A 23,603-nucleotide genomic window follows, 5' to 3' on the forward strand; every position below is an offset into this window, starting at 1 on the left:
CATATATTTATTTTCACTATTATATTTGTACACTAATATATGCATTTTTTCATAATAGTGTGATAGACAATGTTGGCTTTTCTCTTATGTACATATAAAAATAATTACAAAATTTATTTACTTTTCCAATTTTAAGAATTTTCTTTATTAAAAAAAAATTTATAAACAATAATATAAAAAAATATCCATGTGCAATTTTTCTCCTTTTTCACATTTTTAGAGTCCCATTATACCTTTTTTCAAAATTTATGAACAAATTTATTATTTGTACAGACAATATACCTATACATAAAAATTCAATACATAAAGAAGTATAATTGTTTATAAACTTATATCATGAATTCCCATTCAAACTTGAAAAGAAATAAAAAAAATGTATAAAAACAAATATAGTATATTAGAAGATTTAACGCCTTTACTCTTCAAAATTATTTCTAAGTTACTCGAATAACTTTATTTAATTGTTTATGTTTCTTTGGTATAATAATTGTATATAGAATGTTTTATTTGCTATTTTCGTCAAATTTAGTCAACATTGTTTTAGTTTCATACTTTCAATATGCTCATACTCGCTATTCTTATGATTTCCTTATTTCCTGCCAATATTTCCCAGATTTGGTATTATAATAAAATAATTTGATTAGCAAAAAATAAAAATATTCGCTAATCTAATCTTTTTGTTTGTTCTTTCTCTGAATTTTAAAAATTTACATTTTCATGAAACATTCTAACTAATGAATGAATATTTATCATCGTGTCTCTGCTTGCCCATTTCTACTGCAATTGTTGCGCAAACGTGCATACACTGCTAAAATGGAAAATATAATATAAATATATTATATATTTATATTATATATTATATACACACGTACATATTTTTTCGAGGTTGGGAACATACTATAGCAAACGAATAATAATAAGACCAAAATGAGGGTTATTCAAAAAATGTTTTAGAATTATAAAATTAATGGGGAAATGAAATAAAATAAGAGACTAAAGAAATGCTACAACCTTTCTTCGTTCTTTTGCTCGTTCTTTTTTTAATTTACAAAATTCGTTCACGCGAGTAATAAATATATAATCGTATATTTCTCTTTTTTAGGTGTGTGTTAATTTTTTTAAAATATTTATTTTACAATTTTTTCATATTCTCTATTCTTTTCGAACAAATAATTACCGAAACGTGTTATAAAATAAAATACCCAAATTTAATAGAAGAAAAAAAAAAAATTGAGAGAACAAGAAATTTTTTAATAGTGTAACAAGCAACTTAATTTTTTCTTTTTTTTCTCTCTTTTTGTTTATAATTTTGATTATTCATTTAATCATTTATTATTTGCTTATTTTTCCATTTATATACTTATTTATTATTAACCTTTTGTTGTTCTTTTGTTTTTTCAGTATAATTTGTGTAAATTGTACTTAAAATAGCAGCGATTAGTATTCTTGTATATATGCACACACACATTTGTATGCATTTATGTATATTGTCATATTTTGTTAAATTGACGTATATATAAATATTTATTTATTTAAGCTTTTGGATGGTAAATTCCCGATAAATGTAATGAATTTCGATTTATTTATTCTTTGTTAATTCGCTAGTTTGACTGAGAGCGAAATGTCTTCATCATTAAGAAACATATCCATAAAAAGTGTGCTGAATAAAAAAAAAACAAAAATAAAAAAAGAGAGTTGTATCGAAAATGACCATATAAATGCTATCGATGGTTGTGATACAAACTCATATCGTAATGAACCCAACGTGTTTTCAAAAATAGAAAAAAAAACAAATACCGAAAACCTTAATAATAGTGATTATCAAAGGAACTGTTATAATCTTGAGCCCATAAAAAATGTAACAGAAAAACATGAACTAAGAAATAAGAACAGGAATACTACTAAAGCGTGTTTAATTAATAAGGGCGATGAAAATAATATTTATAACGTTAAAAAATCTAAAAGAAAAAAAAAAATGTCTTTACCAATGAACTCAAAAGTTGCTAGTATGAATAAAAATACAAAAAAAAGTGTAGAGAATATAGCGTTAAATTTTATTGATACCAATGTAAATGATGATGAAAGAGCTAGCGATTTTATTACTAATTCAATTAATGAAAAAGTGAAATTACAAGGATATGATTTTTATAAAAATAAAAAATCAGTAATTATGAACAAATCCCAAAATGCAAATATCTTTAAAAAAACAAAAAGTATTAAACTTTTATTTAAAGGAAAAAATATAAAAGAAATTTTAAATAAAAAAAAAAATAAAAAAATTGCGAAGTATGATCAACAAAAAAAAAACAAATGTTGTAATCTGAATATCGACAAAACAAAATCGAATTCGAATCATTCGGAGAATTTGTGTAATGAAGAAAACAACAGTTTATGTATTAAAAATTTTGATAATATATATGATGAAATAAATGATAATAGTTATTATAGTAAAAATAATTTAGACAATAAGGAGAATGGAAATACATATACAAATGATCGTTGTAATATGGATACTGAAAAAGATTGTATTTATCCCATGTATCATAAAAACAATATAATTGATAATATAAAATATTTTGAAGAATATAACAAAGATAGTTTACTGAAAAATGGAGATATTAAAAATAGTGATCATGCAGCATTTTTAAAAGAAAAAATAAACGATGATAAACAAAATATATTTGAAATACATTCTAGTTCAGAATATATTCAAGAAAAAAAAAATTATGATAACTATTTAAGTACTAATTGTAAATCTATTGATGCGAATGAAAATAAAATATATAATAAATGTTCAGAATATAATGACATGTATACGAATGAACAAAGCGATGAATATAGAGATGGATATATTACATATAAAACGTATGTTTTACGAAATGAGTTAGGAAATACCAATAATATATTATGTGGAAATGGTGAGTATTTATCTGTTAACGACTATGGCTGCAATAATAATGAAGAAAAGGAAGAAGAAGACGATATTGTAAACTCTGATATACAAGATCGTTCATATGTAAACGAAATTGAATATGAAACTTTTCAACATAATGAGATTGATGAAATGAATATGTCGAAAAATATCAGCTCTGTGGATAAGAACCAAAGTTTAGATGAGGATAACAAAAATCACGAAAGTTCGTTCACCAGTTTTAATGATTTAACAGATGGGTCAATTTCTAGTATATCTGATTCATTCAGCTTGAAACGGTTACCCAAAATTCCGAAAAATATAAATTTAATAGATAGTAATGAAGATATAACAAAACTAGATGAAGAGGATTTATGTTCCTCTTCTTTGAATATTAATCTAAAAGGATGGAAAAAAAAAGAAAAAAAGGGAAAAAGAAAAAGAGAAGTAAAAAAAAATGGTGTTTCTAAAGTTTATGAAAATGATAAAACTTGTTATTATTCAACTACAGTTTCAAATAACAAATTAAATATAAGCCACGAAATATATGAAGATAATAATATTGTTAGTGTATCCGAAGAACATAGTAGTTCATATCTTGAGAACGATTATGATATGAATAGTAATATTAGTTGGGAAGGTAAAATAAAAGATGAATATGAATCCATTGTCGATAAAAATATAATCAGATGTAAACAAAATGCTGATAATCTCAAATCAGTTAATAAATATTTGAACAATGATTCAGGTTTTGAATCTAATTTTTTGACTAAAATAAAAAAAAAAATGAATAAATATGATTTATCAAAATCTGATAATTATTTTATAGACAATATAAATGATGAAAAAAAAAATGTTGAAAAATTTTATTTTGCAAATTCTGAACATAGCTATAGTAATAATTCTTCACTTAATTTGAATATACGTATAGAAGATTCAAATGGAAAAAAAAGTAACATTTGTAAAAATGGGAATAACAATGATGATACTCATTATAGTGACGAAAATAATTTTTTAACAAGTAATTCATTAAACATGCAAAATTATGATCACAGTTCTGCAATAAACATTGAAAATATCGGCGATTTAAAAGAATCGCAGGAAAATATCGAAATAGAAAATGAAGATAAAAAATTAATTTATCATAGTAACAATAATGGTGATTGTATTAGTCAGGATAATAATACAATGAACTTGTCGTTACTTGAAATGGGTGAATTTGCTCGAAGGGACCAGGAAATAGGTCCCATTCAATGTGATGAAGCATCTAATAATGAATCGGAGCAAGAATATGACAATTGCATTAGAATAAATAATTATAGTGTCGATAAAAATGAAAAACATGAAAATAGTGATGCCGGTAAAAATGAAAAACATGAAAATAGTGATTCCGATAAAAATGAATATTTAGTAACACCTCGTTTTTATAGTAGCAATGTTTTTTCAAATGCAGACAAAGCTTTTTATGGGGATTCTGAAACGGTGCTGTATCGAGACGATATTATAGTGCACTATCGTAATGTCGATAACAATCCTAGTGCTGAACTATTTTATTCTTCTTCATCCTTAAGCAGTCATAATAGTCTTGAACAAAGTCAAATAAAAATGCATGAGAATAAAATATTAAAAAATAATAATGATGAAGAAATTAAAATTAAGTGCTTTTCAAATGAACACGAAGATACAATAAACGAAAAAAGCGATACAAATTTTGAAAATGAAAATAATAACTATAAAATTGAGGATCGTATGAAAATTTCAGAATCGGTTAACTTAGGAAATTATGTTGAATATGCTCAAAATGACGATACTGAATTCGAAAAAAATGAGATAGTTGACAAAGACGGAAATAAGAATAACTCTGATCAAACAAAATACAAAAATTATTCTAAAAAAGAAGTAAAACCAGAAACAGGATATAAAATAAACGATAATTATAGTACCATGGTGGATTCGAGTTTTCTTATTGAAGATGAAAAAGATGGAAAATTGGAAAATAGTTCGTTAAACGATGACCGCAAAAAAAAAAAAAAAACCATATTCAAAGGGAACATATTGCAAAGTATTAAAAAATTTATGGGAAAGAGAGGCGCACCTTCCCCCAAGAAAATTACTCAGCGTGAAGAAGCAGAAAATGAAGAAAAAATAAATGTTGAGGCAGAACCAGAAAAGGAAGAAGAAATAAATGTTGAGACAGAACCAGAACACGAAGAAGAAATAAATGTTGAGGCAGAACCAGAGCATGAAGAAGAAATAGATGCTGAGGCAGAACCAGAGCATGAAGAAGAAATAGATGCTGAGGCAGAACCAGAAAAGGAAGAAGAAATAAATGTTGAGACAGAACCAGAACACGAAGAAGAAATAAATGTTGAGGCAGAACCAGAGCATGAAGAAGAAATAGATGCTGAGGCAGAACCAGAGCATGAAGAAGAAATAGATGCTGAGGCAGAACCAGAAAAGGAAGAAGAAATAAATGTTGAGACAGAACCAGAACACGAAGAAGAAATAAATGTTGAGGCAGAACCAGAGCATGAAGAAGAAATAGATGCTGAGGCAGAACCAGAGCATGAAGAAGAAATAGATGCTGAGGCAGAACCAGAGCATGAAGAAGAAATAAATGTTGAGGCAGAACCAGAAAAAAATGAAAAAGAGTATGACAATAATAATGATAAAACTGATAGCAATCGGTATGAACAAACCGAGCAAGATATTTCATTGGATACGGGCAAATTAGAATATAAACAGTTTTCTGTTTCTAATAAAAATACAGAAATGTTAAATATTAATAAAAATGTATTCGGTCAAAACATAAAATATTGTAAGAGAATTAAATCGATGGAATATAATTCATCATTATACATAAATAAAGACTGTGAAAAAAAACATGCATATTCGGATGATGAAAATATAAAAATAAATAATAAATTAAGGAGACAGAAAACTGAACAGCATAATAAAAATTTTATTAAAATAGATGAAACGTATGATAAGGGATGTGATTTAAAATATGGGGATAAAGAAACAAAAAATAAAAACGAAAATGATCACAATAAAGAACTTAAATATAATTCTAATGATGATTCGTCAGTTTGTAGTGAATTTAATAATAAAAAATATATAAGCAAAATAAAAAGCCTTCTACATGGACTTATGGAAAAGAAGACAATTTCTAAAAATACAAATATCAGTGTTGAAGAGGAGATCATAGATGTAGTACCTTCTGCGAAAATAATAGAACCTAAAATAGTAGAGGAGGATTCAATAGGAATAAACATAATAGAAGCAGAAGAAAACGCATTTACTTCAATTCCTATTTGTACTAATACCAAGATCGATGAAGAAAATGAAAGAATAAAAGATTCCAAACTATTTCAAGATGATAAAGAAGAGGGGGGGGGAAATATTCCTTCGAACATAATCGATGAAATAAATCTGATTAAAATTAACAATGACCAGTTAACAAAAGAAAATGATTCTTTGAAAACAAATTATTATAATTTAACAAATCTAATAGATGCTATTAAGAAAGAAAAATCGAAATGTGAATTCGAAAACGACTCGTTAAAAGAACAAAACACTGAGCTTAGAAGTGACAATGATTCGTTAAGAAGTGATAATGAGACGCTTAGAAGTGGCAATGATTCGTTAAGAAGTGATAATGAGATGCTAAAAAGTGACAATGATTCATTAAGAAATGATAATGAGACGCTTAGAAGTGACAATGATTCATTAAGAAGTGATAATGATTCATTAAGAAATGACAATGATTCATTAAGAAATGATAATGAGATGCTAAAAAATGACAATGATTCATTAAGAAATGATAATGAGATGCTAAAAAATGACAATGATTCATTAAGAAGTGATAATGATTCATTAAGAAATGACAATGATTCATTAAGAAATGATAATGAGATGCTAAAAAATGACAATGATTCATTAAGAAATGATAATGAGATGCTAAAAAATGACAATGATTCATTAAGAAGTGATAATGATTCATTAAGAAATGACAATGATTCATTAAGAAATGATAATGAGATGCTAAAAAATGACAATGATTCATTAAGAAATGATAATGAGATGCTAAAAAATGACAATGATTCATTAAGAAATGATAATGAGATGCTAAAAAATGACAATGATTCATTAAGAAGTGATAATGATTCATTAAGAAATGACAATGATTCATTAAGAAATGATAATGAGATGCTAAAAAGTGATAATGATTCATTAAGAAATGATAATGAGATGCTAAAAAGTGATAATGATTCATTAAGAAATGATAATGAGATGTTAAAAAGTGACAATGATTCATTAAGAAATGGTAATGAGACGCTTAGAAGTGACAATGATTCGCTAAGAAGTGATAATGAGATGCTAAAAAGTGACAATGATTCATTAAGAAATGGTAATGAGACGCTTAGAAGTGACAATGATTCATTAAGAAATGGTAATGAGACGCTTAGAAGTGACAATGATTCGTTAAGAAATGATAATGAGATGCTAAAAAGTGGCAATGATTCATTAAGAAATGGTAATGAAATTCTAAAAATTGAAAATAAGACAATAAAAGAGCAAAATGAGGAACTAACCCAGAAAGTGGAAGAGTTGTGCAAACAGAATGAAGAATGGGAAAATAAAATTTCCAAACTTATAGAAGAGAATGAACAGATAAAAAAGGATATGGAAAAAAGTAAGACCAAAAAAGAATACGAAATATTATTAGAAGAAACAAATAGTTTGAAAACTGAAAATATTAACAATATATTAAAAATAAAATTATTAAAAGACGAAATAATCAAATTTAATAATAGCAGAACAGAGTTAGAAATCGAATTGGAAAACAACAAAACAAATATAATGCAAAAAAATGAAGATATTAATAATAAAAATATATTAATCGACGAATTGGTTAGTGAAAAAAAACTTTTAGAAGAAAAAATACTCATTTATAATGCAAAAATTAAAGAGATCGAATCTAAGAATATCGAAAACAATAATTTGAAAATAGAAATAAGTGAAATTAAAACCAATGAAAATAAATTGAGAGAAGAGATAAAAAAATATATTAACATGGCTGAGGTTGATAAGCAAAGAATAAATAATCTAATGAAAGAAGTAGGTATTTATAGAACCGATTTAGAATCTAGAAGTTTAGAAGTAAAAAAATACCAAGATGAAGAAAAAGTTCATGAAGAAGAATCTGATAAAATAAAGAAAGAATTAGATGCATACAGACATGAAATAGAAAAAATACGAGTCGAATATAATAAAATCGATGAAGAAAATAATAAATATAAAAATGAAATAAATTTATTACGAAAGGATAATGATGAATTAAAAAATAAAGTAGCATATTTTGATGTAAAAGAAGATGAATTTTGCACGAAAGAAAAAATAAACAAAGAATGTGAATTAACAAAATTTGATAATGTAAAAAAAGAAAACGAGTTAATACATAGCAAATATGAAAGGAATGTATTCGATAAAGATAACAATAGTGAGGACACAGATGCATCTATAATAAATAATAAAGAAAGTAAAAAAAATAAGCTTTATGATTTTTTTAAAAGTATAGCAATAAACAAATCATCTCCAAGAGAGCATTTAGTGAATTTATTTGGAAAAAAAAAAATAGAAATTTTAAATGATAAAGAAGTTGAAATTCAAGAAAAATTAGATTATACAAATTATGGGAAAATATGTGAAGAAATTGACGAACTAGATCTTGAAAAATTACAAATTGCACACAAACAGCTGATAAAGGAATATATATTTTTAGAATATTTTTTTAAAGAATATAAAAATGATAAAGAAAAATGGGACATAAAAAATAAATCGAACGAGAATGAAGAAATAACAAAAGTTTATAATATTATAAATAAATTGAATTCAGAAAAAAAAAGGGAAGTATTTCAATACCTCGAACAATTATGCAGATCATTATCTTCATCTGAAACTTGCAAAGATGATGACAAAAAAAACAAAGTTAATAATTTTGAAAATAAATTTGAAGAAATAGAATGGTTAAACATGATAAAAAAATTATTTGTAAAATTAGACACAAATGAAAACGACACAATTTTAGATAAAATTTTTAAAAAGACAAACGAAATTATAAAAAATGTTAAAATAATAAGAAATGATTTATCGAATATAAATAGTAGCAATGATAACAATGATAATTATATGAATACACAAATAGATTGTTTTAAAATAATTGCACATCTAAATACCATATTTGGAGATATTTTATTTATTAATTCAAATATAACACTGATTCAGCAAACTATAAAAGAAAAAAATAAATTTATGGACGATTCAAAATTAGATGTATTTAAAAATATAGACGCTGATAATGACAAAGAAAAAGATACAGCATTTAATCAAATGGAAAATGAAACAAATAAAAAAAGTGAAGAAATAAACTTCGTAAAAGGAATACATACATCTATTTTGAATGATCTCTTAAATGAGGAATGTAATAAAAATAACACAGAAAATATAAAAGACGATGAAGAAAATTATTTTGAATGGGAAAAAAATTTGATAACTTTCTTTGAATTATGTTTTTGTAGTGATTTGTTCATAATTTTATGTCATTTATGTAAAGGAATAAATGAAATAAATTCCTATGTAAAGAAAAATGAAGATGATAAATTAGAAAGAAGCATTTTTTATTTTATGAAATCCCTTGATGATATAAATAATTTTTATAAATCAGATAATGTTAATACATATTTTTTAGAATCATATGTTGATTTATTTCAGTTGATAAAACATTATATAATAAAGGTTGAACATATAATAAAATCTGAAAAAAAAAATAAAACTTTCGAAATAGTTTATGAAATTTATAATATTAAAAAAATAATTAGATTTATTTTGTTGTCTTTTTTTAAGTTTCATAATATAAATACCTTATTTGAAATTCAACCACCTTTATCTCATAGTAGCATTACTACAGTAAGTGAAATAAACCAAGAAAATCACAAAACTGTGAATGATACAAAAAAAAAAATAGACTTAATAAATTCGAGTTATATAGATGAAAATGAAAATGACACACTCGAAAAAAGTAGCAAAGAAGAAAATATATTAAATGAAAAATTTTATAAAGATGAAGATAGTATAGAAAAAAACTATTGGGAAAGCTTATTGCATAGTCAATCCTATACTACACATATGAAAAACAACATATTTAATACATGTCAAAACAATAGTAAAAATATAGATATATCAAACATAGAAGTGAGAAAATATGAATCATCACAAAATAAAAACGAAGACAATTATTACTGGAATGAATATTGCCCAACCTTTAGAAAAGAAAAGAATTATATGAATAAAATTGCCAGAAAAAATACAGAAAATGTACTAACTCAATTAAATAAAATAACAAATCAAATTATCCACTATAATTATAATTCACATATTATTCCAGCATTAATAGCTAATTATATTGATGAATCAATTATTTTAGAAAAGAAAGAATATGAAAAAGAATTTTCATATAGAAGAAAAAATTTATATGAGGAAAATAATACTAGTTTCCATATTTTAATAAAAAAAAAAATTTTAGAAAATATAAAACTTAACACTATAATAATTAATAGTACAGATTTTATAGAATGTATAAAAGAAGATATTATAAAAGAAAAATTAAATAAAAATATTTTTTTTAAAAAAAATTTTTATATAAATATAGACATAATTCATAAACATTTATGTATTATGTTTAGATTAAACATAGGAATAGATTACGATTATTTTTATGATAAGTTTATTTCCTTTTTAAATAAAATCATTTCGAAAAATATTAGCACAATTGACAATGATACTCCACAAATAAGTATCACCAATCTTCCTAAGGAATTGAATTATGACGATTCTTATTTTAGTCAAAATAATTTAAATCCACAAAATGATAACATCTCCCCCCAAAAAAATGACGAGACAACCATTATGAGTTATCCACTACTTGAGATTGACAATATGTTTATGGGAATATTATTTAGTATGTGGCAAAAAATGGAAATAAATTTTTTTGAAAAAATATACAACGATCATATTAACTATTCTTCTAATAAAATTTTAGAATCCGAAGAAATATCAAAAAAAAAAAATTCTGACACTACTTCAACTGTAAACAACCATAAGGAACAAAACAAACCGAAATGTCATCTTGATATAGGTACACAAAATGATGATAATAAAATAAATGAAGAAAATGAAAATTTGATAAAATCAAACACATTTTTAAGCAAATATAAAATATCAAATGAATTAAGAAAGCACGATTATTCCATAGAAGCGTATATAAAATTAATGGTTCTAGATGTGTTTAAATGTACTGATGAAAAAAAAGAAATAAGTATAGAAGATTTTATTATTCTTTTTAAAAAACTCAAAATAAATATTAAAATAGATGATATTCAAACTATTTGGGGTATTATAATTGGGTGTAAAAATATGAATATAGCAATGAAAGAAAAAATATCGATTGAATCATTTATTAAAAAGGCATATACTACTAATCCTTCCTTAATATTCTATGAGTATTGTAAAACAAAAGTGAAACTCAAAGAAGCGAAGAAAAATATCAAACTACTTCAAGTTTATAACAAAAAAATGCTTCTCTTATTAAAAAAATGACATTATTTGTTCAGAAAAAGGTGGATGAAAAATAACTAAAATTGTTTATAAATTGATTATTTAAAAAAAAAAAACAAAAAAAAAAACACATTTTAACATAAGATATATTATACATTTATTTACTCAATGTAACTTCATATTTCTCTACATGTGCAAATTTATTTTTTGGAAATCATTAGTGAAAAATAAAATATATCTGTTCTTGCTTGAAAACTTTATTTATTTGTATTTTTTATTTTTTTAATTATTTTTTCGAAATCAACTTTTTAATTTTTTGTTTAAATAGAAATTTTGTTAAAGTTTTTATATTCTTGTTCGTATGTATAAAATATTCGACTTGATAGTCTCACCATACTTTTTCAATCCGGTCTTTATCTCACCTTAAATATTTATAAAGTTATTATCAAAGCGAACAGGCATGTATATGCATATATTATATATATGTACCTGTTTAAAAATGAATGCAGTTTGAGTATGATTTGTTTACAATTTCTGTATTATTATTGACCTATTTGAAATATGTAAATAAAGATATTTTGTGGAAATGTTTGTGACATATATGTAGAAAATGTTCCCCAAATATATAAAATTGTAAAAATAAAAAAAAAAGTATTTGAAATGTTGAATAAAACAAAATTGGGGGAAAAAATAAGCATATTAAAAAAGGGAGGATATAATAATATAATATTGAAAATATGCTTAATAACAAAATGGGGAAAATATAATTTCTCTTCATTATCAAATGATATAAATAATAGTAAATGCCAGGCTGAAAATTTTCCAATAAATTTTTTAAACACACAAGAATTAAAGTTAGTATATAATAATAGGAAACACACATTCACAAGTACTTATGAAAATAGAGTAAATGTATTTTTAAAACCATTGGAAGCGGATATATTACAAAAGGATAATAATAATAATCAGATAGTTAGTTTGGGTGTAGAGGAAAATGTGAGTACTGGAAAAAAGGAAGGCATCGAAAAGAGTACAGATAAGTGCGAAAATGACAAACATAGTTCAAACGAAAATAAAAAATATTGTTTAAAATTTTTACAAGTAGACCGATTTGATGCTTTAAAAAATAATAAACATAAATATGTCTATGATTTTGAAATAGAAAATATTACTGAACTTAGTAAATATGAAGCGGGAGAAATTGTAAATGTTTTTTTTTGGAACAAAGAAAAAATAGGGATTGGATTGCTAAATAGAAAAAGTAATATAGTAATAAGAATAATAGAAAATGATATAAATAAAACAATAAATGATACATTTTTTATTAAGCAAGTATATGAAAGTATTAAAAAAAGATTTAAATATATTTATAATATAAATTTATATGAATATATGCATTCATTTAATTTAAAAAAAAATTGTAAATTATTTTGCAAAATAATCAATTCGATTAATGATAATTTGCCAGGTCTAAATGTAGAAATATACAATAATAATATATATATAAGATATGACAATTTAGCTATACAAAAATATAGTTATATTTTTGAAAAGGAATTAAATCGAATTTTTACACCCAAAAATATTTATTGTAAAAAAATAATTAGCAAAAAAGAAAAAAGGGCACAAAAAGGGAAAGAATATATATTAGAGCAAATAAAAGGTGATGATTTAGAATTAAATTATTCTGAAAATGGATATCAATTTTTTAATAATATAACTAATATAACCTATGATATTTTTCATCTTTATAATAAACAGGATCGTATATTTATAAAAACTTTATGTGATTCTTCTAACATTCTTAATATTAATGGAAATGTTGGAGAATATATAATTGGATCATCTTTAAAACCTACAGAAAATAAAGATTTTAATTATAATGAAAATATATCAATTATATTATCTGATTGTATAAAAAATACAAATTACATCGAAAAAAACATTATCTATAACAATTGCAAACACATAACAGCATTACATAGAGAAAGTGAGTTCAAATATTTTATTTTTATTACAAATATATGATTATATTACATTTGTGTGTGAATGTACATATGTGAGCATATATCTCTTTATTTTTATCATATATAATTTTGTTTATTTTTTATCATATATAATAATTTTATTTATTTTTTACAATTTTTACAAGATATTCTCGAAGAGTTAAATAATATGCACCTGAATAATTTAAAGTAAGAATTGTTTTCATTTTTTATGAACCACCAATATTTATATACAAACATATTGCACATGCCTAGATATACACTCATTCCTCTATATTACTATCATATAAGCACTATATTTTTTCCCTTTTTTCAGGTTTGATCTTGTTATATTTAATATACAAAGTAGTATTGTTTATCGAAAAAGTTCGTATACTAGTGTATACGGAAAAAGGTACTTAGTTTCTTTTAAGGGAATACATAAATATATAAATTCTATAGAAGATATTTTGCAAAAAAATGGTATTTTTTAATTAAATATGTGCCGTCAAAATATATTTTGTTCATATTATTTTCTATGTTTCCAGTATAGTACACTATACCTTTCTTTGTATGTATTGATTATCTATATACACACATTCTTATGTTTTCCTTGGGTTCCTTTTGTAGGCATGCTTTTCATAACAATTGAATTATCAGCCATAGATTACGACAAGTTTTTAAATATTGTTAGATGTGTGTTTGAGAATAAGAAAACGAGTATATCTATTATTTATGAAAATTCATGCAGCATAGAAAATAAGTAAGTTTTTTTTATATATCATACATGATTTTATTCATTAAATTGGGATATAAAATTTACATCGTTATCTATTTGTATTCTTTGCTTATTTTTTAATTGATTATTATTTTTTTCTCTTTATTTTAGTATACTTAGCAATGATCACAATTCATGGTATTTGAGATCTGTATGTTTTAAGTTAGGACATTATTAAAATTTGTTAGCAATTATACAAAACAACTAATATCAAGGAAAATCGTTTTATAAATTAAGCTTTGTTTTATTCACTATTTTTATATTTATTACCACAATTATTTAACTATTGTTAAACTTTTACTTTTTTTTTGTTAACTTTGGAAAAATTATTTTGTTTTTCCCCCCTTACACACTTAAGGTGCATAAAATAAGAATACAAAAAGTGTTTTATATAAAATACACAAAAAAATTATAATAAATAAAATAAATAGTTTAAAAAAAAAAAAAAAACAGATAAATCGAAAATGAATTTTAAATATTTTATGCATTTTTGTTTTTTATATAATTTTTACATTTTTTCACACCCCATTGAATGTGTTATCCATGTGTTGTTTTTATAAAAATTAGGAAATAGCAGTTTACCTCTTTTACTATATTTATTCCTTTGTATTTGACACAATTGTGTGCTAGTTTAATTAAATTTTATGTTGTTTTAAGTGTACTTATTTGCACATATTATGAATATATTTCTTTCCTTTTAAAAAATAAGTTTTAAAAATAATATTTGTTGAAATTGCTCATAATGAAAGTTCGACATAGAATTTATTAAAAACAAAAATATTAAGCACTATAAAAATATAATATATATTCAAAAATATACTTTATTTTTTAGAGAATTATTTTTTTTTTTTTTTAAATCATATATTATTCCTTATTTTCGGATTGTTTTTTATTCGATACTTTGGAAAGTCGCAATAAAAAAAAAAAAATGGACAGTCCAGAGTTACTTAAAATTGAGCTTCAAAGATTAAAAAATGACTATGAAAATGTAAGTAAATAATAAAACAATGTTTTTTACATGTCAGTTTTATTGAAAAATTGTTTTGTATATGTTTATGTATACCCATACTAGATACTTATAAACAATTTATGCATATATTCTTATAGTATAATAAAAATGATATATTTTTTCATTTCTCTTTTTTTTTTAAAAACAATTTGTAGGAACTGTCTATAGATCACGTAATGCCCAAAACACAATTTGATTATGCTTGCTTATTAATATGCTCATCAGATTTAAAAAATATAAAACTTGCAGCATCATTACTACATGAACTATTACTTATAAATTATAATCGTATTGATTGCTTATATCAATTAGCTATAGCCCATATAAAGTTAAGAGATTATAAAAAGGCAAAAAATTATTTAAATGCTTTATTAAAAATAGATGCACGAAATAATAATGCACTAGCATTAAAAAGTTTATTATTTGATATGATATCATCAGATGGACTTATAGGAGGGTTGTTAGTTGCTCTTACTTTATGTGGTGTTTATTTGTCTTTTAAGTCTTTTAAATATTTTTAATTTTTTTAAATATTATAAATTATTATATTGCTCATAAATACAACATCAAAAAAATATCATGTGAAATGGGCAGTGGAAAGTTTTTTTTTTTTTCAATTTATTTTAAAATTAAAATAATACACAACAAATCACGGAATTGTTATTAAAACTGTACATATAATACAATGAATTTTTAGTTAAAAAATTTTCAATATATGTGATATGTGGACGTTTGCTTTACATTTATATATCCAAGTGGCTATTGCAAAAATCGAGAAATACAAAAACAAATATCCAATTTATGTAAAATAGTCTGTGGTTAATTGATTTTTTAGAATATGGCGTTGCATTATAAATGTGTAGAGGTGTGTGTTGATTGCACACATATCTTTCCTATTAAAAAAATCAAATTAAATCAAATCATAATATTTCAATTAAATATTTATGTAGAATATAAATAAAAATTAGTTCACATAAAAATGGAATAATATATATTATTGAGATATAAGAAGTTTTACTTGAATATGAAAAGAATTTTTCATAAATGTTATCCTCTTCTATACAAAAAAAAAAAAAAATATGTACATGTAGTATACATATATTACAATGATTATAATGAAAACACGAGATAGTGAGTAAGGGGGAAGGGAATAAAACATGCGTAAGTTTAAAAAGAGCAAATCGATATTCTTCTTTTTCATTTTATTTTTTTACATAATAGCCTATATATTAGGGCTAGTGTTTTAATTTTTTTTCTTTTACTAATTTTATATTTTTTTATTGTTTCAATTTTTATTAGTTTTAATTTTAACTTTTATAATTTTTTAATTTGTTTTCTTCGTCATACATACCTTGATAGGAGGGAGCCATTGGCTTAAGACGGAAACTGGTCTAATCATTTTTTAATGTATATTATAAGATTGTAAAGTAAAAATAAGAGATAATTATAATATATTTTTTTTTTAATTCACAAAATAAGTTGTTTTATATATACAATTTAAATGGAAAATAATAAAGGATGGTTATGTCAATTATATATAGTATAAAATGGATGAAAAAAATATTAGTGAGGGTGTGTAAATTGTAAAAAAAACTAAAAATTAAAAAAATATAATTGTATATAATATTATATCCAACTAATAATTTTTTCCATTTTATTTAGTTAAATATTTCTCTTTTTTATTTTATATAATCTTGTAATTTTTCCTTTTTAAGATTATACAAATTTTCATAAGCATAAAATCGAAAGGAAAATTTATATTAGCGCATTTAAAAAATGACCATTTCCCCTTTTTTAAAAAAAAAGTTAAAACATATTATAAAATATATTGTTGTAATAGTTCCAATAAAATAAATTGTATTCATTTCTGTGTTTTATTTAGCTATAATATTTATATGTCATATTATATAGTTTTTAAATTATGATAGGGAGCGTATATTTCTACTAATGTATTATATATCGATATTTGCCCGCGCCTTCAAATTTGTGGGATATGTAAAGCCTAAAGTGTAAATATATTATAATATATTTATATTATTTTTTTTTTTTTTGAAGGGTGGCCTATTATTAAAAAGTCACATATTGTGGCATTATGTTGTATATGGTAGTGTGCAATGTGTTTTCCTCAAAAAAATGAAATTTCATACTTAAAGGAAACAAATAATATAATAGTAAATTCAACAGGTCATGAAAAATCTGGCCTATATTAAAGCATATCAATTAATAAAAATGTCAAAAAAATATAGAGTATACATATATATATGATGAAATAAAAAAATATAATGTGTAAAAAGAAAAAGGCTAATCACGTACTATATACATATGTGATTAAAAATAATGAATAAATCTTGGGACAAAAAAAGGCGGTGCATCAATAAAAAATAATACTGTGTATTAAAAAAGAGAAAAAAAAAATATATACATATATATGCCACACTATTAAAAAAAAATGATGAATGCAACATACGCCACATACGTTTCCTCTTTTTTTGTATGCATACACGTATAACCATAAAAATGCATGCTGGGTCTTATAGAAAATAAAAATATATAGATATATAAAATAAATTAAAATGAATAAAATATAATTAAAATTAAAAAATATATTAAATAAAAAAAAATTACAGGCAACCATATTTAGCCCTTATAGAAAATTTACATTTAAATTTATTGCCAAGTTTTGGTTTCATTTTATTCTGCTTGTACATTTTTGCAACACTTAAAATAAAAATATTTTAATTTTAAAAAAAGCAAATAAATAAAAATACATAGTACAAATAATATAAATAAGCCTTTATATCCATACACAAAAAAACAATAATATTGTTCTGCATTGGAAAATTTACAATGTATGTATATTCTTGAATAAATGGATGTATGCAAACATTTTTAAAGGCTATAAAAAATATACATAACCATATACATATATATTCATATTATATTTGTTTGCTTTTCTGTAACATATATATGAACGACCATTTTTGATGCAACCCCAATTGTTTATGTTCATTCCTTGTCCTTATACAGTTTTTATCTACTTTTGTTTATATAATAAGAAATACGAATAAAAATATTTAAACGTATTTTATTCTCTGTATATATATATATATATATTCGGTGCTCATAAAGCATTATGTAGGTAGCACGGTGTTTGTTCTGAGCAGTATATTTGTTTATACATTTTTTCATTTTTCATTTTGTTCATTTTTTTCATTTTTTTCATTTTGTTGAACCCACAAATTCGTCTATTTGCATTTTAACCATTCATACCAGAAAAAAAAAGTAGTATGGATGAACTAGACAAGCTCATAACATATGAATATATTAGGGAATATTTATTCAAAAATAACAAATATGATATACCATTAGGAGAGTATCATAAAATTTTAAAATGTAGAGAAGGGAAAGAGGGACATAACAAAAAGTATAGTTCTTTTGATTTGAATGTTTTAACATTGTATGATGAATTGATTGACGTGTTTCGATATAATAATTATTTTATAAAAAAATGTGAATTTACATTTTTAAAAATAAGTAGAAATACATATCAAGGACGCTCTCATATATCTTTTGAGAAAAGCGGATCAGAAATAAAAACGAGTAAAGGAAACAAAAAATGTGAAAATAATGGATCAGAGATATCAACAAATATTCCCTTACGAAACAAGAATAATAATAATAATGAAAAATGTAAAGAAAATTATGATTCTAAACAAAAAGAAATAAGTTATAATTGCATAGTAGATGGTAATAAAGTTTCGAACATTAAAGATGTATTAAAAGATACATTTGATGCTTTAATATTCTATATGATAGATAAATATAATATAAAATTGAGAATGAACCATTCATATAAAATTCAGGAAATATCTAACTATTCGATAACAAATGAAGAAGTTTTTAAATTTTTGAAAAATGATAATTATTATAGAATAGATTTAAATAAATTACAATATGACATTAATGATTATTCACATTTATTTTATAAAAACATTACACAGTTTATCGATTTTTTCAAATATATGAAAGACATACATTCATGTGCATATTTAATATCTTTATTAATAAGAATAATAGCAGATAAAAATAAAATTCAAAAATATAGTTCTCAATTATTTTTTTGTAAAAGAAATGATGAATGTATATCTAACCTTTATATAAATTATGTTAAACAACATCAAGACAACTTTCAAAAAATATTTTTTAATAGTAAATTAGTAAACATAAATAACATTATTGCATCTAAAATTTCTCTAATAGAAGAAGTTAAAAAAAAAATAATACATCGAAAAGATTTAATATATCCAGATGAACTTGTAATATGTTCTTTTGTTAAATCTTTTTACAATTTCAAACCCCTGAATAACGAAAATGAAAATAATAAAAAAGAATTAAATTTTCAAAAAAACAAAATATTGTCTAATAATCCAACTAGTAATAATAATGCGTTTTTAACACCTTATAATCAAGATCTTCAAAATAAAAAAACAAAAAAAATATTTTCAAATGAAATGAAATTCAAAGGGGAATCAATAATTGTAAAGGATAGTGATGATAATCTTAATGAACCCAATAAACAAATCATACAAATAAATATAGAAAATGATATAATTAACAAAGATAATTTAGAAAGTACAGTTTCTAGTTCAATTAATAATATAAACAGTATCACAGATATAAATAATAGTGAATATACATCAAATGAATTGAAAAAAAAAAAAAAAAAAAATAATTCTACAATTATAGATACTATCGAAAATATATCCCCACAAGAAACTCCAAATATCACAAATAATACTAATGATAATTTGATTACAAATAATTCAAAAAATAAAAATAATAATGAAGTCCTCAAAACAAACATTGAAGAAGATAAAAAAAGTGAATCAACAACAAAAAGTGATAAAAACAAATTATCATGTTATGAAATTTTAAAAAAAAGAAGTTTTATTAGATGTTCTACTAGGTTGTCTTCTAAAAATATGTCTAAAGACGTTATCAAGGATTTATCGATTATACAAAACAAAAATAATAATAATTCTAACAATATTAATGCTAATATTAATCGGCATAAAAATAATAATCGATTCAACAATTATAACAATAATGGTGGAAATAAACGGAATGATAATAAACAGACAAACAAAATTTCAAATAATAAGAATGATAATAAACATAATAATAGTAATAAAGAGGAATTAAAGGATAGTGAAAAAAAGAAAAATACAAACAATAAGGTTTGTGCAGAAAATGAAAAAAAACAGATTTCAAATGAGATAGAAACAAATATAAACCCACAAAAAAATAATGAACAAGTGAATACCGAAAAAACTAAACACATAGACAATGGTGAAAAATCAAACATTGAAAAAGAACAAAGTGAAGCAAATTCAAAAAAAAAGGAGAAAAATACAGATAAAAAAAAAAATGATAATGAACAAAATAGTGGAAACAGTGATGATGAAAAAGATGATAATATAATGAAAACTAGTACTGAAGAAAAAAATGTGAATAGTAATATAAGTAAAAAAACAAGAATTGATTTAACTTATAATAATGATAAAAAAAAAACAAATGATTATCAAATTAATTATAAAAAAGATGATAAATATTTATCATTTAATAAAAGAAGTATCATAGATTCATATGAAGAAACTGATGAATCCGAAGATACATATGACACAGACGATTTGTGCGATTCTAAAAATTCTGAAAGTGATGAAGAAACAAGTGAAGAAAACATATGGAAAGAAAAAAAAAATGGTGATACTATTGAACAAGATTATATATTTAACAAAAAAGAAAAAACATATAATAAAAAAGTAATAAAAAATAAAAAAATAAAACGTGACAAATATTGTGAAAATGAATTTTCAACAGATGATTTCATTGTTTATAACAATTGGGATAATAGAAATGAGCATAATAATGTAAGTAATAAAAAAAATCAAAAATATATTTTTTCAAAAAATTTATACACTAAAATCATAGATAATCATTATGACAAATATAGAAAACAAAAATATATATATGATAAATATATGAGAAATTCTAATTATAAAGAAAGAATATCAGATATAATAAATATAACCAATATCCCATTTTGGGATAAAATAACAAATTTTTCAAATTCAAATGAATTTACAAACATATCAGATTTTCATTATATGATCAATATGCATAATATTAATAACAGATGTAAATGCAACAATATAATAAATGATCACATGTGTCTAAATTCTGGAAATTATTTTAATGATACTTGTATTTTTAATAAAGATAAAATAGGATTGAAAAAAAGGAAACTTTTTGAAAATAATCAGCATGAATATAACTTGAATAAATCAAACAGCCATTTACGATCCAGCTCTTTTATTTATAATAATAAATACACACCTAAAATTTATACTAATAATGAATTATCCCCAAATAACAAATATATAAATTATAATGATGATGATTCAGTATATATCAAACATATAAAAAGACATATGAATAATATTGGAAAAAATAAAAATATATATAGAAAAACAAATAGTGATATAGACGAAAATATTAGTAAAATAAAAAATAAATATACTAAGAGTAATAGTAGCATGGATTATGAAATAAATACAAAATATAAAAAGAGTTGCAAAAGAATTAATAGTAATTTTAGTGATAATAACTGGATCAACAAAGAAAATTACAGAAATAGCAATAAATCAAATATTGAAATGATGGGAAAAAATAAAAAAGATGAATATTTTATCAATAATAATGAGAAATACAGCGAAGAATATGAAGGAAGAAAAAAAATAAAAAGACGCAAAATAATCGATAAAAATGATTCACATTTTGATAAAAATAATGTCAAAAATAAGCAATATTATTGCCAGGATGATAAAGAATATGAAATGAACAAAAAAGATTCACAATCAAACCATATATTAACATCTATATGCAATAAAGTTCCTATGAAAAATGAATTTTATTCAGAAGAGGAAAAACAAGAATTTGATAATATTAATATTATTCAAAGAATAAATAAAGATTTTTGTTACCTAAATAATAATGATAAAATAAATGTAATTAAAATATTATGTAATTATAGAGCATATTTGAAAAAAATACTAAACTATGAATATATGAAACAAGATTTTTCCTTTGAAATTGAAACTTGTATATTCTATTTAGATTATATTAATTATAATACAAAAAATCGAAATAACAAGAAAGATGAAATTTCTGATAAAATGAATAATCATTATGATAACAATTATAGTAGCACAAGTAGTAATGTAGATGAAAATAATAGAAATACAAACAATGTAATCAGGAATAATAATGTTTATTATGATATAGATAGACTGAACAAAAGCATTTACCAAAATAAACCATACAATAGTGATAAAATTAACGATAATAATTTCTTGAAAAATAAAACCAACAAAAAAGGGGAAGAACTATTATGCAATTCTTTCATCTTTTTGGAAAATGATAAAAAGAAAAAATTAATAAAAAAAATAGCATTATATACTAATAAAATAAAAGCATTACACCAAATCATTGCATCATATACTAAAATAAATTTATTAAATATTGGAAAAATAAAAAATTATATACAGATAGCCAATTATGTTAAAAAATATCCATATTATTTTTATTATAATGATCAAATATCTGATGAAGAAGAATCAAATGAACAAGTCTTATCATATTTAGGAGAAATGTATAATGAAGTACAAAACGTGGAAATAGAACAAAATAAATATCCACAAAACAATGAGAAAAAGCCATTTTATTTATTCAAATAGTAATATACCAGTATAGCAATAAAACATAAGAATTTGTATTTTTATAATAATCCTATAAATATATATACATTTAACCCTGATATAAATAGACACAATAAATAACTATGACAAAAATATATTTTTCAAAATAAAAATAACATATATCAAATAGTTTAATCGAAAATACATTTAAATATAATTGATATGAACCACAAGGCAATAATATATTTAGAAAAATTAAAATTAATACAAAAAAAAACTAGTAAACTAGTGAAGTGGGCATGATTATATATTAATATTTACATTTTTTATGATGAACATATTGGAGTTTAAATGGGAATTTTTATTTATCGTTACAACTACAATTGCTTGAATTATTCGCCATATTAATATTTTATATTTTTTAAAAAAAATAAATAAATCATATTTACAGTTATAATGCAACAATTTACAAATTTTAAGTTTCAAAAAATTGGATGCACACATTTTATATAATAAAATATTCTTATAATTTTGAGACATTGAGAGA

The 23,603-nt window shown here is 22.5% G+C and overlaps 5 protein-coding genes across 5 annotated transcripts; 4 read left to right on the top strand and 1 right to left on the bottom strand.

The window, feature by feature from the left end:
• Positions 1-1,621: 1,621 nt before the first annotated feature.
• On the top strand, positions 1,622-11,569 carry PBANKA_1340500 (conserved Plasmodium protein, unknown function; the record flags this gene model as incomplete). The annotated part of the gene is made up of 1 exon (XM_034567022.1): positions 1,622-11,569. The coding sequence occupies one exon, from the start codon at positions 1,622-1,624 to the stop codon at positions 11,567-11,569; it is 9,948 nt and encodes a 3,315-aa protein (XP_034423561.1).
• A 618-nt stretch (positions 11,570-12,187) lies between these two features.
• Positions 12,188-14,468, top strand: PBANKA_1340600 (conserved Plasmodium protein, unknown function; the record flags this gene model as incomplete). Its single annotated transcript, XM_034567023.1, has 5 exons — positions 12,188-13,517; positions 13,680-13,722; positions 13,850-13,995; positions 14,143-14,275; positions 14,402-14,468. 5 exons carry the CDS (start codon positions 12,188-12,190, stop codon positions 14,466-14,468), a joined length of 1,719 nt encoding a protein of 572 aa, XP_034423562.1.
• A 750-nt stretch (positions 14,469-15,218) lies between these two features.
• Positions 15,219-15,820, top strand: PBANKA_1340700 (mitochondrial fission 1 protein, putative; the record flags this gene model as incomplete). The annotated part of the gene is made up of 2 exons (XM_034567024.1): positions 15,219-15,278; positions 15,455-15,820. The coding sequence occupies 2 exons, from the start codon at positions 15,219-15,221 to the stop codon at positions 15,818-15,820; spliced, it is 426 nt and encodes a 141-aa protein (XP_034423563.1).
• A 222-nt stretch (positions 15,821-16,042) lies between these two features.
• On the bottom strand, positions 16,043-16,698 carry PBANKA_1340800 (conserved Plasmodium protein, unknown function; the record flags this gene model as incomplete). Its single annotated transcript, XM_034567025.1, has 3 exons — positions 16,043-16,192; positions 16,318-16,356; positions 16,651-16,698. 3 exons carry the CDS (start codon positions 16,696-16,698, stop codon positions 16,043-16,045), a joined length of 237 nt encoding a protein of 78 aa, XP_034423564.1.
• Positions 16,699-18,586: 1,888 nt separating this feature from the next.
• PBANKA_1340900 (conserved Plasmodium protein, unknown function) lies at positions 18,587-23,095 on the top strand (the record flags this gene model as incomplete). The annotated part of the gene is made up of 1 exon (XM_034567026.1): positions 18,587-23,095. One exon carries the CDS (start codon positions 18,587-18,589, stop codon positions 23,093-23,095), a length of 4,509 nt encoding a protein of 1,502 aa, XP_034423565.1.
• Positions 23,096-23,603: the final 508 nt, after the last annotated feature.

This window comes from Plasmodium berghei, assembly GCF_900002375.2.
Source record: "Plasmodium berghei ANKA genome assembly, chromosome: 13".
Taxonomy (NCBI): domain Eukaryota; phylum Apicomplexa; class Aconoidasida; order Haemosporida; family Plasmodiidae; genus Plasmodium; species Plasmodium berghei.